The following is a 13,359-nucleotide window of genomic DNA, read 5'->3' as shown; positions in this document are numbered from 1 at the left end:
GCCTCCTGCTTTGGTCTTCTTCTTCAAAATTCCTTTGGCTATTCGGGGCCTTTTGTGGTTCCATATGAATTTTAGGATTGCTTGTTCTAGTTTCGAGAAGAATGCTGGTGCAATTTTGATTGGGATTGCATTGAATGTGTAGATAGCTTTGGGTAGTATTGACATTTTGACAATATTTATTTTTCCAATCCATGAGCAGGGAATGTCTTTCCATTTCTTTAAATCTTCTTCAATTTCCTTCAGAAGCTTTCTATAGTTTTCAGCATACAGATCCTTTACATCTTTGGTTAGATTTATTCCTAGGTATTTTATGCTTCTTGGTGCAATTGTGAATGGGATCAGTTTCTTTATTTGTCTTTCTGTTGCTTCATTGTTAGTGTATAAGAATGCAACTGATTTCTGTACATTGATTTTGTATCCTGCAACTTTGCTGAATTCCTGTATCAGTTCTAGCAGACTTTTGGTGGAGTCTATCGGATTTTCCATGTATAATATCATGTCATCTGCAAAAAGCGAAAGCTTGACTTCATCTTTGCCAATTTTGGATGCCTTTGATTTCCTTTTGTTGTCTGATTGCTGATGCTAGAACTTCCAGCACTATGTTAAACAGCAGCGGTGAGAGTGGGCATCCTTGTCGTGTTCCTGATCTCAGGGAAAAAGCTTTCAGTTTTTCCCCATTGAGGATGATGTTAGCTGTGGGCTTTTCATAAATGGCTTTTATGATCTTTAAGTATGTTCCTTCTATCCCGACTTTCTCAAGGGTTTTTATTAAGAAAGGGTGCTGGATTTTGTCGAAGGCCTTTTCTGCATCGATTGACAGGATCATATGGTTCTTCTCTCTTTTTTTGTTAATGTGATGTATCACGTTGATTGATTTGCGAATGTTGAACCAGCCCTGCATCCCAGGAATGAATCCCACTTGATCATGGTGAATAATTCTTTTTATATGCCGTTGAATTCGATTTGCTAGTATCTTATTGAGAATTTTTGCATCCATATTCATCAGGGATATTGGCCTGTAGTTCTCTTTTTTTACTGGGTCTCTGTCTGGTTTAGGAATCAAAGTAATACTGGCTTCATAGAATGAGTCTGGAAGTTTTCCTTCCCTTTCTATTTCTTGGAATAGCTTGAGAAGGATAGGTATTATCTCTGCTTTAAACGTCTGGTAGAACTCCCCTGGGAAGCCATCTGGTCCTGGACTCTTATTTGTTGGGAGATTTTTGATAACCGATTCAATTTCTTCGCTGGTTATGGGTCTGTTCAAGCTTTCTATTTCCTCCTGATTGAGTTTTGGAAGAGTGTGGGTGTTCAGGAATTCGTCCATTTCTTCCAGGTTGTCCAATTTGTTGGCATATAAGTTTTCATAGTATTCCCTGATAATTGTTTGTATCTCTGAGGGATTGGTTGTAATCATTCCATTTTCATTCATGATTTTATCTATTTGGGTCATCTCCCTTTTCTTTTTGAGAAGCCTGGCTAGAGGTTTGTCAATTTTGTTTATTTTTTCAAAAAACCAACTCTTGGTTTCGTTGATCTGCTCTACAGTTTTTTTAGTTTCTATATTGTTTATTTCTGCTCTGATCTTTATTATTTCTCTTCTTCTGCTGGGCTTAGGCTGCCTTTGCTGTTCTGCTTCTAGTTCCTTTAGGTGTGCTGTTAGATTTTGTATTTGGGATTTTTCTTGTTTCTTGAGATAGGCCTGGATTGCAATGTATTTTCCTCTCAGGACTGCCTTTGCTGCGTCCCAAAGCGTTTGGATTGTTGTATTTTCATTTTCGTTTGTTTCCATATATTTTTTAATTTCTTCTCTAATTGCCTGGTTGACCCACTCATTCGTTAGTAGGGTGTTCTTTAACCTCCATGCTTTTGGAGGTTTTCCAGACTTTTTTCTGTGGTTGATTTCAAGCTTCATAGCATTGTGGTCTGAAAGTAAGCATGGTATAATTTCAATTCTTGTAAACTGATGAAGGGCTGTTTTGTGACCCAGTATATGATCTATCTTGGAGAATGTTCCATGTGCACTCGAGAAGAAAGTATATTCTGTTGCTTTGGGATGCAGAGTTCTAAATATATCTGTCAAGTCCATCTGATCCAATGTCTCATTCAGGGCCCTTGTTTCTTTATTGACCGTGTGTCTTGATGATCTATCCATTTCTGTAAGTGGTGTATTAAAGTCCCCTGCAATTACCACATTCTTATCAATAAGGTTGCTTATGTTTATGAGTAATTGTTTTATATATTTGGGGGCTCCGGTATTCGGTGCATAGACATTGATAATTGTTAGCTCTTCCTGATGGATAGACCCTGTAACTATTATATAATGTCCTTCTTCATCTCTTGTTACAGCCTTTAATTTAAAGTCTAGTTTGTCTGATATAAGTATGGCTACTCCAGCTTTCTTTTGGCTTCCAGTCGCATGATAAATAGTTCTCCATCCCCTCACTCTCAATCTAAAGGTGTCCTCAGGTCTAAAATGAGTCTCTTGTAGACAGCAAATAGATGGGTCTTGTTTTTTTATCCATTCTGATACCCTATGTCTTTTGGTTGGCGCATTTAATCCATTTACATTCAGTGTTATTATAGAAAGATACGGGTTTAGAGTCATTGTGATGTCTGTATGTTTTATGCTTATACTGATGTCTCTGGGACTTTGTCTCACAGGGTCCCCCTTAGGATCTCTTGTAGGGCTGGTTTTGTGGTGACAAATTCCTTAAGTTTTTGTTTGTTTGGGAAGACCTTTATCTCTCCTTCTATTCTAAATGACAGACTTGCTGGATAAAGGATTCTTGGCTGCATATTTTTTCTGTCTAGCACCCTGAAAATCTCGTGCCAATTCTTTCTGGCCTGCCAAGTTTCAAAAGAGAGATCAGTCACGAGTCTTATAGGTCTCCCTTTATATGTGAGGGCACGTTTACCCCTTGCTGCTTTCAGAATTTTCTCTTTATCCTTGTATTTTGCCAGTTTCACTATGATATGTCGTGCAGAAGATCGATTCAAGTTACGTCTGAAGGGAGTTCTCTGTGCCTCTTGGATTTCAATGCCTTTTTCCTTCCCCAGTTCAGGGAAGTTCTCAGCTATGATTTCTTCAAGTACCCCTTCAGCACCTTTCCCTCTCTCTTCCTCCTCTGGGATACCAATTATGCGTATATTATTTCTTTTTAGTGTATCACTTAATTCTCTAATTTTCCCCTCATACTCCTGGATTTTTTTATCTCTCTTTTTCTCAGCTTCCTCTTTTTCCATAACTTTATCTTCTAGTTCACCTATTCTCTCCTCTGCCTCTTCAAGCCGAGCTGTGGTGGTTTCCATTTTGTTATGTATTTCGTTTAAAGCGTTTTTCAGCTCCTCGTGACTGTTCCTTAGTCCCTTGATCTCTGTAGCAAGAGATTCTCTGCTGTCCTGTATACTGTTTTCAAGCCCAGCGATTAATTTTATGACTATTATTCTAAATTCACTTTCTGTTATATTATTTAAATCCTTTTTGATCAGCTCATTAGCTGTTGTTATTTCCTGGAGATTCTTCTGAGGGGAGTTCTTCCGCTTGGTCATTTTGGATAGTCCCTGGCGTGGTGAGGACCTGCAGGGCACTTCCCCTGTGCTGTGGTGTATACCTGGAGTTGGTGGGCGGGGCCGCAGTCAGACCTGATGTCTGCCCCCAGCCCACCGCTGGGGCCACAGTCAGACTGGTGTGTGCCTTCTCTTCCCCTCTCCTAGGGGCGGGATTCACTGTGGGGTGGTGTGGCTCGTCTGGGCTACTTGCACCCTGCCAGGCTTGTGATGCTGGGGATCTGGCGTATTAGCTGGGGTGGGTAGGCAAGGTGCTCGGGGGCTGGAGGGGCAGGCTTAGATCGCTTCTCCTTAGGTGATCCACTTCAGGAGGGGCCCTGTGGCAGCAGGAGGGAGTCAGATCCGCTGCCGGAGGTTTGGCTCCGCCGAAGCGCAGAGTTGGGTGTTTGCACGGAGCGAGCAAGTTCCCTGGCAGGAACCGGTTCCCTTTGGGATTTCGGCTGGGGGATGGGCGGGGGAAATGGCGCTGGCGAGCGCCTTTGTTCCCCACCAAACTGAGCTCTGTTGTCAGGGGGCTCAGCAGCTCTCCCTCCCTTTGTCCTCCAGCCTTCCCGCTTTCCGAGCAGAGCTGTTAATTTATGACCTCCCAGACGCTAAGTCGCGCTTGCTGTCCGAACACAGTCCGCCCGGCCCCTCCGCTTTTGCAAGCCAGACTCGGGGGCTTTGCTTGGCCGGCGAGCCGCCCCTCAGCCCCGGCTCCCTCCCGCCAGTCCGTGGAGCGCGCACCGCCTCGCCGCCCTTCCTACCCTCTTCCGTGGGCCTCTCGTCTGCGTTTGGCTCCGGCGACTCTGTTCTGCTAATCCTCTGGCGGTTTTCTGGGTTATTTAGGCAGGTGTAGATGGAATCTAAGTGATCAGCAGGACGTGCGGTGAGCCCAGCGTCCTCCTAGGCCGCCATCTTGCCGCAACTCCTCCAAGGTTTTATAAATCAGGAAATTTGGGGTACAAATCTAGGATTCCCTACTTCTTTAGAAAAATCAGAGAACAAATTCCTGGACATGCATTACGCCCTAGCAACAATAACTGGAGCCGAATTGAGGCTAACCCCCTTTAAATGGGAAAATGTCTCCCCGTTTTTCATACCTCCTGACCTCCCAATGAATTTACTTATGTTACCTTCCCAGCTGCTTGAGTATGTCATCTTTATATTTTATTTTTCCATCAAATCAATAGATAGAATAAATAGGACCATATGACCAGAGTTGCTGAAATCACATGGCTCTGTTCCCACAGGCTGTCTACAAGGCTGACTTGGAATGGTTACGTGGGATCGGGTGGATGCCGACTGATTCCGTTTCTGTCAATCATGCCAAACATGCTGCAGATATCTTCAGTGAGGTATTCCAAGATTTTACCTGGCCATTTAGTGCATTTCCTGGGAGACTGGACAAAATTACACAAGCCAAAATGAAGTCATGCCCCATCAGCAATGTTAATAACTGCAATTGCTGTCATTTAAGCCAGAAATATCTTGTCCCAAAACAATCCTCTACTGTCCCTATCTCATCATGGGGCCACATCCATAATATAATGTCCAGTACACTCACTGATGCTTGGAATTGTGTAAATGGAAAACTTCTTTTGTCAGCAATGACACCGCACTTGGGAGAAGTTTACAGAGTTGAAAAAAAACACATTGAGTATCATGATACACAGAGTATTGTATTACATGACTTTGATAACTAAGCAAACCTGCTACTTTAAAAATCTGTGGGAGGTGTGAGAAACCACTCAGTTGTTAAAAAATAAAAGACTACGAAAAAAGGCCAAATTGCCAAGAAGGTGCCATTCAAATATGGCACTCTACACTTCTAGTAGAGAAGGACCCTTAAGTCTAGTATCTCTTTCTCAGCTCAGACAGGACCAGAAACTACAACTGTTTGAAAGATATTTTCTTTCCCATAGAAAAAATACCGCACGAAAATAGAAACTCTCAACTTTACTCCTGTGGATGACAGAGTTGATTATGTGACTGCAAAACAAAGTGGTGAGATCCTAAATGATGTAAGTACATGGCTGTCGTTCTAAAATTGCCCAGTCGTGAAATGTCATTTCCAAAGCTTTCCACCTACTTAAGCTCAGCATGCAATCATTGTCTGAGATACAGATTGTAGTCATTGAGATGATGCTTGCATTTCTTGGACGACATTATATTTTCTTAACATCAAGTAACTTACCCTCTTGCCTCTCATTTCCAGATTAAATACCGGAAAGATTGGAATGATACCAAATCAAAGTACACCCTCACAGAAACCCCCTTGCTGCACACTGCCCAGGAGGCAGCCCGGATTCTGGACCAGGTATGGATTTTAGCCAGATGCCTGGTACTTTGTGTGGAGACAAAGGACCATAATATAACTGTGGGAGATGTATGTACATGACCAATCCCTCATTGTGACTCCTTACTTAAGCTTCTGTTGTGGCTCCCTGTCTTTTAGTATCTCTACAAGGAAGGTTGGGAGAGGCAAAAAGCTACAGGTTACATTTTGCCTCCGGATGCGGTGCCATTTGTCCATGCCCATCACTCTAGTGATGTTCAGAGCGAGGTAATTTATCCTTATGTGAGTGCACGTTGGAGTGTTCCTTGGCTTAGCAGGCCTGGCTGGGCTTAGGGATGGTTGGAGTATCTGCTCCCTTCTAGTCCTTCCTGTAGGCTTTGGGAGTTTGTTTTTGGCTTCTTTAAAAGCTGTTGTTTGCATGCTTTACTGTTTCTTCTATTCCCCCGCTTCCTTAAAATCTCTAAGCTTTCAAATAAAATATAGGCAGAATTAGAAAACAAATATTTTTTTCTATTTTTAAATTGCTGTTTCTTCATATCTATTTATTTCACTGCTTTTTGTTATTTAGTCTCAGTGAGGCAGTTGACAAAAGGCTGAGGGGCTGAATGCTGATATTTCAAGCCCCCTTTGCCTTGAGTGCTTGTCATAACTGATGGAATCTCTATTTTCTCTCCTACCAGCTGAAATACAAAGCTGAACATGTAAAGCAAAGAGGTCATTATGTTGGTGTTCCAACAATGAGAGATGATCCTAAACTGGTTTGGTTTGAGCACGCAGGCCAGATTCAGAATGACAGACTATACAAAGAAGACTATCATAAAACAAAGGCCAAAATCAATATACCTGCTGACATGGTGTCGGTGTTGGCCGCCAAGCATGGGCAGGAACTTGTCAGTGATATTGATTACCGTAATTACCTGCACCAATGGATATGTCATCCTGATCAAAATGATGTTATCCAGGCAAGGAAGGCCTATGACCTACAGAGTGATGTAAGTGATTTTGTTTCTTAATTATCTAGAAATATATGGTGTACTCTGAGAATTATAAGCAGCACTCTGGATGCACCAGTCTTGGAAACTTTGAGCCATAAATATTGAGTTTGTTCCCAGAAGGGAAATAAGGCTGGATATGAAGTAGAGAAAGACCGTGGGCAGTGATTGACAGCTTTGCCTTGACTATGCATTTCTGAATAACTTTCAAAGTCAAATAAAAAAATTTGTTTTTGTATCATCTTTGCCATCAGCAACATCTCACATCTGCCTGAAAAGTTATCAGTTGATTTAGAATAACAATTGGCTTGGGGTGAGACTGGAGAGTGAGTTGGGATTTTAACAATATTGAATGATCGTGTAGTCAAGGACCTGGGAACACCCCATTCTTGCTTTGTGAGCATTTCACTCCTTCAGGCATTTATGAAGGACTTGCTTGCAAAGAATCAAAACAAAAAGGAAACAAAGTACTAATGAGGCACAGGAGGGCCCAGAATCCCTCATGCACAGCTTTGGTAATGCTAGGGTAGAGAATACATGACATAGCCCATCTGACACTGAAGCCTGAGTCAAGACCTCTAGCTACCACCAACAGTCTGTAAGGAATAGAAACACAGCGCATTGAAGTGATGCTTGGGTATACCCTGGAGCTAACCCTGCCTGATATTCTCATTACCAAATCAGAATCAAGAAGTGAAGGACCACCTGTAGCACAGGTGCCGAATTTGAACATCCCACCTCATTGTTGCTACAACAGAGTGACTATTGTGGACCTTTAACCAGATTAGCAGCTCCTTTGGTATGAGGTGGCCCAAGAGAATCCAGGCACTGGGTGGGGGAGAGGAGAGCTAGGCTTGGCCAGAGGGATGTGTCCCCCTACTCTATAATACACGAGCACTTACTTGTGTAATTTCCTTTGTATAGTGTAAATGTCCCACATATTTCTAAATACCAAATACAAGTCCATCTAAAATTACACTCTCCTTGGTAAAACCTTTCCTTAGGCTCATTGCTGAAAATAATGGCTTCCTGGCCGTAATTCCCACAGCACTTGAATGTTTCTGCTCTTACAGCACTTACCACCCTTCACCTTGTAAATGACTTCTGTTTACACTAGATTCCTTTATATACTTATCCCTCAAAGCACCTAACACAGCACCTCACTCATAGTAACAGGCTCAAGAAATATTCCCCAGGTGAACAGATGAAATCATGATGGAATCAATGAGACAAGAGCCATGAGACATAAATCCTTAAAAGCTCCTGAAAAAGTTGTTTCTGATCTGCTGTCTGTAATCCTATGTCTGAGTCATTTATACCTGCATTGTCTCTCTTCCTGCTCTCAGAATGTGTACAAAGCTGACCTGGAGTGGCTCCGTGGCATTGGCTGGATCCCCCTGGATTCTGTGGACTATGTGAGGGTTACTAAGAACCAGGAAATGGTGAATCAGGTATGCAGAGCCTTTTCTCACCTAATGCCTGACTCCCTTGCCTGCTGTGTGGGGATAGGTACCCAGCCTTAATCATCTCTGTTTCCTTGCAGATAAAATATAAGAAAGATGCTCTTGACAACTATCCTAACTTTAAAAGTGTAGAGGATACTCCAGAGATTGTTTTGGCGAAGATTAATTCAGTCAATCAAAGTGATGTAAGTTTGCTTTGTGTATAATGAGGTACATGGACTGGGGAGTTAGCTGTCCACCATTGAATGCATTTGCGTAACTCCAGATAACTGCTTGTAAGAAAATGAACATTGGGGTGGGAAACTGTAAGATCATCTTTGGTGGGAATGTCTGAAAAGTCACTAGTAGAATGTATACTCTACTCACTTTTAGATAATATCTGTATTCTTGTCCAAATTTTTCTGCTATATTAGCTAAAAATGAGCTGAAATTCAACCAGTTGGTTAGTTTTAACCTCTAAATGTAGACTGATTATTTTCTTGCTAGGTAGAACCCATGAAACTTTAAATACACATTTACAGTAACTAAAGGCTTTGTTTTGTTTTGTCTTGTTTTCTCCTTAGATAAAGTATAAAGAAACATTTAATAAAGAAATAAAGGGCAAGTATACATTTTCTCCAGATACACCACATATCACCCACTCCAAAGACATGGGAAAACTCTATAGTACCGTAAGTTTTATGCAATTTACAACTCAGTTCTTAATTTTAAGCTCTTGTCAGTATTCATATCCTTGGCTGATTTTGTGAACAACTGAACATATAAGATCTATTATTTTTATTGTATGTAGTCTTGTTTATGAGAAATAACTAGTCTTGTTTATTAGAAGTAGAATCTGTTCAGCCAGTATTTCTGAGCTCCTGTGATGTGCCAGGGATGGTAGGAGGCACTAAGGAGCTAAAACTCAATAAAGACAAGTCCTTCCTTCACAAGCCCATGCAAATGAGAGGGACAGACATCCAAAGAAATAGATAATAATGTCACAAGTGCTGTACCAGCTCTAGGTGCACATAGGACTGAGCATCTATCAACAGGGAAAAGAGAGGAAAGGCTGGTCCTTCTTTAACAATCATGTATAAATATCTGTAGCCAACAAATGGAAGACTTGACCTCCAAATTTTAATTCAGCTAATTTAAATGATGATTGTGTGTATGTAGTGTGTATGTTGTATGCCCAATGGAAAGCAATCTTTGGTGATTCTCTCCCTATGTGAAAATTTATTTTTCACTTTTATTAGAACTTAGTTAAACTCTGTTATAAAATGCCTCAGTGTCTGTAGATTTAATTTGCAATAAGCCAAAAGACTCTGCCCTGTTCTTAGGTAGACATGATCATGGCTCTAAATAAAGACGTAAGCTTTGCCTTTAAACATAAATATTTTACCTTGGTTTTACCATTTTCTTTTTAGCAATATCTGAAGGAAGTTGAATACAAACTTGTTGACACACATTTCTTTGTTCTAGATACTGTATAAAGGGGCATGGGAAGGAACCAAGGCCTATGGCTATACCTTGGATGAACGCTATATTCCCATTGTTGGAGCTAAGCATGCCGACTACGTGAACAGTGAGGTCAGTAGTACTGTTTCCTCTCATAGGTTTCAGAGTCTTTCTTGATTGGGAAGCTGGTTAGAAAATCCCAGTGATTCTCAATGTTGTACCTACTTCACAGCTTAAATACAAAGAGACATATGAGAAGCAGAAGGGTCATTATCTGGCTGGGAAAGAAATCAGTGAGTTCCCTGGTGTGGTTCACTGTCTGGATTTCCAAAAGATGAGGAGTGCGGTAAGCAAAACTCACCTTAGTGGAGGATTTGTACCCTTAAGTGTACTATTAGTCTGCCTGTTTGTAATCTGTTCTTTGGTTGAGAGGGGCATGGGGTGTGAGGAATGAGTCCCCACCCCTGCCAGTTAGCCTTGTGTACCTTTGACAGCTATGGGCCTCCTCCCCTTCCTTCCTCCTCCACTACCAAACACACAGTGAGGTAGCTGTTTGGAAAAAGGAGAAAACGACAAGGTAACTATTTACCCCTCTATTATAAAAGGATGGGAAACTGAAAAAGAAGAATATATTAAAGTATAATTTTTTTAATCTTTGTTTATTCTAAAGGTACTGATCTATGGTAGAGATTAGACTCTAAGAGAGATCAATCTGAATAATTCACACTTTAATTCCTTTCTTCTTTTTGTCTTTAAAAAATATTATTCTTTAGTTGAACTACAGAAGAGATTATGAGGACACCAAAGCCAATGTTCATATCCCCAACGATATGATGAATCACGTGCTGGCTAAAAAATGCCAGTACATCCTCAGTGACCTGGAGTATCGACACTACTTCCACCAGTGGACATCTCTTCCGGAGGAACCCAACGTTATACGGGCCCGAAATGCCCAAGAGATCTTGAGTGATGTATGATGTCCTTTCTGAAGCTTGACTTGGTTACAGGCTTCACCCAACCCTGCCTAGGCCTTCAGTGCTCTAATTGTCCCTGTATTATGGCTGGTTTTTTTTTTCTTAAACATGGTGGCACAGGTAACCACTTTTTGGTGTAAGAGTCCCCTCTGAGTCCTGTGACACCTATGTTAGATATTTAATCTGTTTTTATACCAGATTTGATTTAGCTGTTGCTCTCCTCCTGAGTTTCTTTAGGTCGGGGCATTAACGACCTCCAGCTGTTGAGAGGCCCACTCTATGACCACTGAGCACAGCCAGCAGCTGATAGGAAATTATCAAAATGCAATTCTAAGTTCAGTTAGCACTTGCCACTTTTCATCACCCCTTCTTTCTTGCAGAATGTGTATAAGGATGACTTGAACTGGCTGAAAGGCATTGGATGCTACGTTTGGGATACACCTCAGATCCTCCATGCCAAGAAAGCCTATGATCTCCAGAGTCAGGTGCGCACATCTTCCTAGAAGGACTGGCTCACTCTGAATCCGTGGACTTTGTAATGCTCTCCGTGGGTGACAACTAGGCCATCCCCGTGCCCAGGCGGAGAAATCTGCTTTAACAGTGCATGATCCAAGGAAACCAAAAGATCCCTGCCCAGTAGAACCTCTCCTGGTGACCTCCTCTTGTGTTGGACCTTCTCGGTTTTAGTATCTCCTGTGGCTTAAGCATTTGATGTTTATAAGAAAAAGTTACCTGGGAGGTGTTTCCTAGTGAACTAACTCTCAAGCATCTGTCCTGAAGTTGATGAGGTTAACTTGCAGAGAGTAAGGTGCAAATGCATGCTTTGACCTTAAGTAGATAAGCTCTGAAGTAAAAAGTAGGTATATGGAAAATTGTCCAGCATATGTTTGGGCTCTGATAGGGCAGGTTAACGGAAGGTCGAGGCTGTGGGACTGTAGTCAGGGTTGGGGTACATGCATGGAAAAGGCAAAAAGAAGAGGACCTGGCAAAGAGCCAAACTCCACTGTTGGTGAAGACAAACTATTAGTTTTTACAGCCAAACGATGTTGGCAGGAATATAGAATGACAGCCTCTTTGTTAGTATGAAAGCAGAAACCCAGAAATAAAGGCTCATCTAAATTGGCACAAACTGTGAAAGCTGAAATTTTACCATTTCTGCTCACTTGTTTTTCTTTACAGCTACAATACACGGCAGCAGGTAAAGATAATCTACAGAATTATAACCTGGTCACAGATACACCACTTTACGTGACTGCCCTTCAAAGCGGCATTAATGCCAGTGAGGTGCGTCTTCCTTGTACTACTCTTCCAGGACAAGCCATTACTGTCTTTATGTATTTTCAAACAGCAGAAAAGAATAACTCATCTTTTTTGTGTGTAGGTGAAATATAAAGAAAATTATCATCAGATTAAGGACAAATATACGACAGTTCTAGAAACAGTGGATTACGACAGAACCAAGAACCTGAAGAATCTTTATAGCAGTGTGAGTTCTTTTTCTCATCTTTATATTTGAGTTCTCTTTTTCTCCTTTAGAGACAATAAGGGAATAGTTGGGATAGACACCTTACCCCCAAAAGTTTTTCCAGTTTTTTTTCATGAACCTTCAAATTCCTACTCTATCTCATCAGTAGTCCTAGTTACAATTAAATAAGCCCCACTTTAAATATTGCACCATTTCATGCAGTTGACACAAATTTAGGAGCTCCTTCCTTATTGCAGGCAAGTGCAGTTCAAGTTATGCTACATTGACCCTGGACTTGTCCTTCCCTGACTTCTCTGGTGGCCAGTGACTTACAGCCTGCAAACACATTCTTTTTCCTCCTCTGAACTGGTTAATTCAACAAGCATTTTTTAAACTTCATTAAAAAAAAAAATTTTTTTTTAATGTTTATTTCTGAGACAGAGAGAGACAGAACATGAGTGGGGGAGGGGCAGAGAGAGAGGGGGACACAGAATCCGAAGCAGGCTCCAGGCTCTGAGCTGCCAACACAGAGCCCGACGCAGGGCTCGAACTCACTGACCGTGAGATCATGACCTGAGCCGAAGCCGGACTCTCAACCAACTGAGCCACCCAGGTGTCCCTAAACTTCATTTTGAAATAATTTTAGATTTACAAAAAAGTTGCACAAATAGTACAGAGAATTCCAGCATATTTTTCTCTGTAATACAATTATCAAAACTAAAATATTAACATTGTTGCAGTGTTGATTACAGACTTCATCCACTTTTCACCAGGGTTTTCCCACTAGTGTGCTTTTCTGTTTCAGATGCCAGTCCATCATCCCACATTGCATTTAGTTGTCGTGACTCTTTAGCCTCCTCCAATCTGATCATTTCTCAGTTCGTCCTTGTCTTTTTCTGATTGTGACGCTTTTGAAGAATACTGACCAGTTATTTTGTAGAATGTCCCTCAATTTGGTTTTACATGATGACTTCTCATGATTAGATCAGTAATGTGCAGTTCTGGCGAGCATAACACAAAAGTGATGTGCTTCTCTCAGTGCATCATGGCAGGTGGCACATGACATCAATAACTGGTGACGTTGACCTTGGTAACTTGGCTAGGTCACTGTCTGCTGAGCTTTTCCACCGTAAAGTTACTCTTTTCACCTTTGTTATGAAGAAATATCATGGAGGAGATA

At 41.5% G+C, this 13,359-nt stretch overlaps 1 protein-coding gene across 29 annotated transcripts in view; it reads left to right on the top strand.

Moving 5' to 3' along the window:
* The window catches only part of NEB (nebulin), a 222,045-nt gene that overhangs the window by 136,599 nt on the left and 72,087 nt on the right, over positions 1-13,359 (top strand). For all 29 annotated transcript variants that reach the window (XM_043576703.1, XM_043576705.1, XM_043576679.1 and 26 more), the window contains 14 exons: positions 4,800-4,904; positions 5,472-5,570; positions 5,765-5,866; positions 6,005-6,112; positions 6,526-6,837; positions 8,184-8,288; positions 8,381-8,485; positions 8,864-8,971; positions 9,765-9,872; positions 9,973-10,086; positions 10,514-10,711; positions 11,095-11,199; positions 11,894-11,998; positions 12,096-12,200. In XM_043576703.1, the coding sequence (XP_043432638.1) occupies positions 4,800-4,904; positions 5,472-5,570; positions 5,765-5,866; positions 6,005-6,112; positions 6,526-6,837; positions 8,184-8,288; positions 8,381-8,485; positions 8,864-8,971; positions 9,765-9,872; positions 9,973-10,086; positions 10,514-10,711; positions 11,095-11,199; positions 11,894-11,998; positions 12,096-12,200 (1,779 nt within the window). The remainder of the gene's footprint in view (positions 1-4,799; positions 4,905-5,471; positions 5,571-5,764; positions 5,867-6,004; positions 6,113-6,525; positions 6,838-8,183; positions 8,289-8,380; positions 8,486-8,863; positions 8,972-9,764; positions 9,873-9,972; positions 10,087-10,513; positions 10,712-11,094; positions 11,200-11,893; positions 11,999-12,095; positions 12,201-13,359) is intronic.

The sequence above is a fragment of the Prionailurus bengalensis genome, chromosome C1 (assembly GCF_016509475.1).
Source record: "Prionailurus bengalensis isolate Pbe53 chromosome C1, Fcat_Pben_1.1_paternal_pri, whole genome shotgun sequence".
Classification (NCBI taxonomy): Eukaryota; Metazoa; Chordata; class Mammalia; order Carnivora; family Felidae; genus Prionailurus; species Prionailurus bengalensis.
Note: the sequence above shows the minus strand (reverse complement) of the source record. Positions and strands in the feature narration are given on the sequence as shown.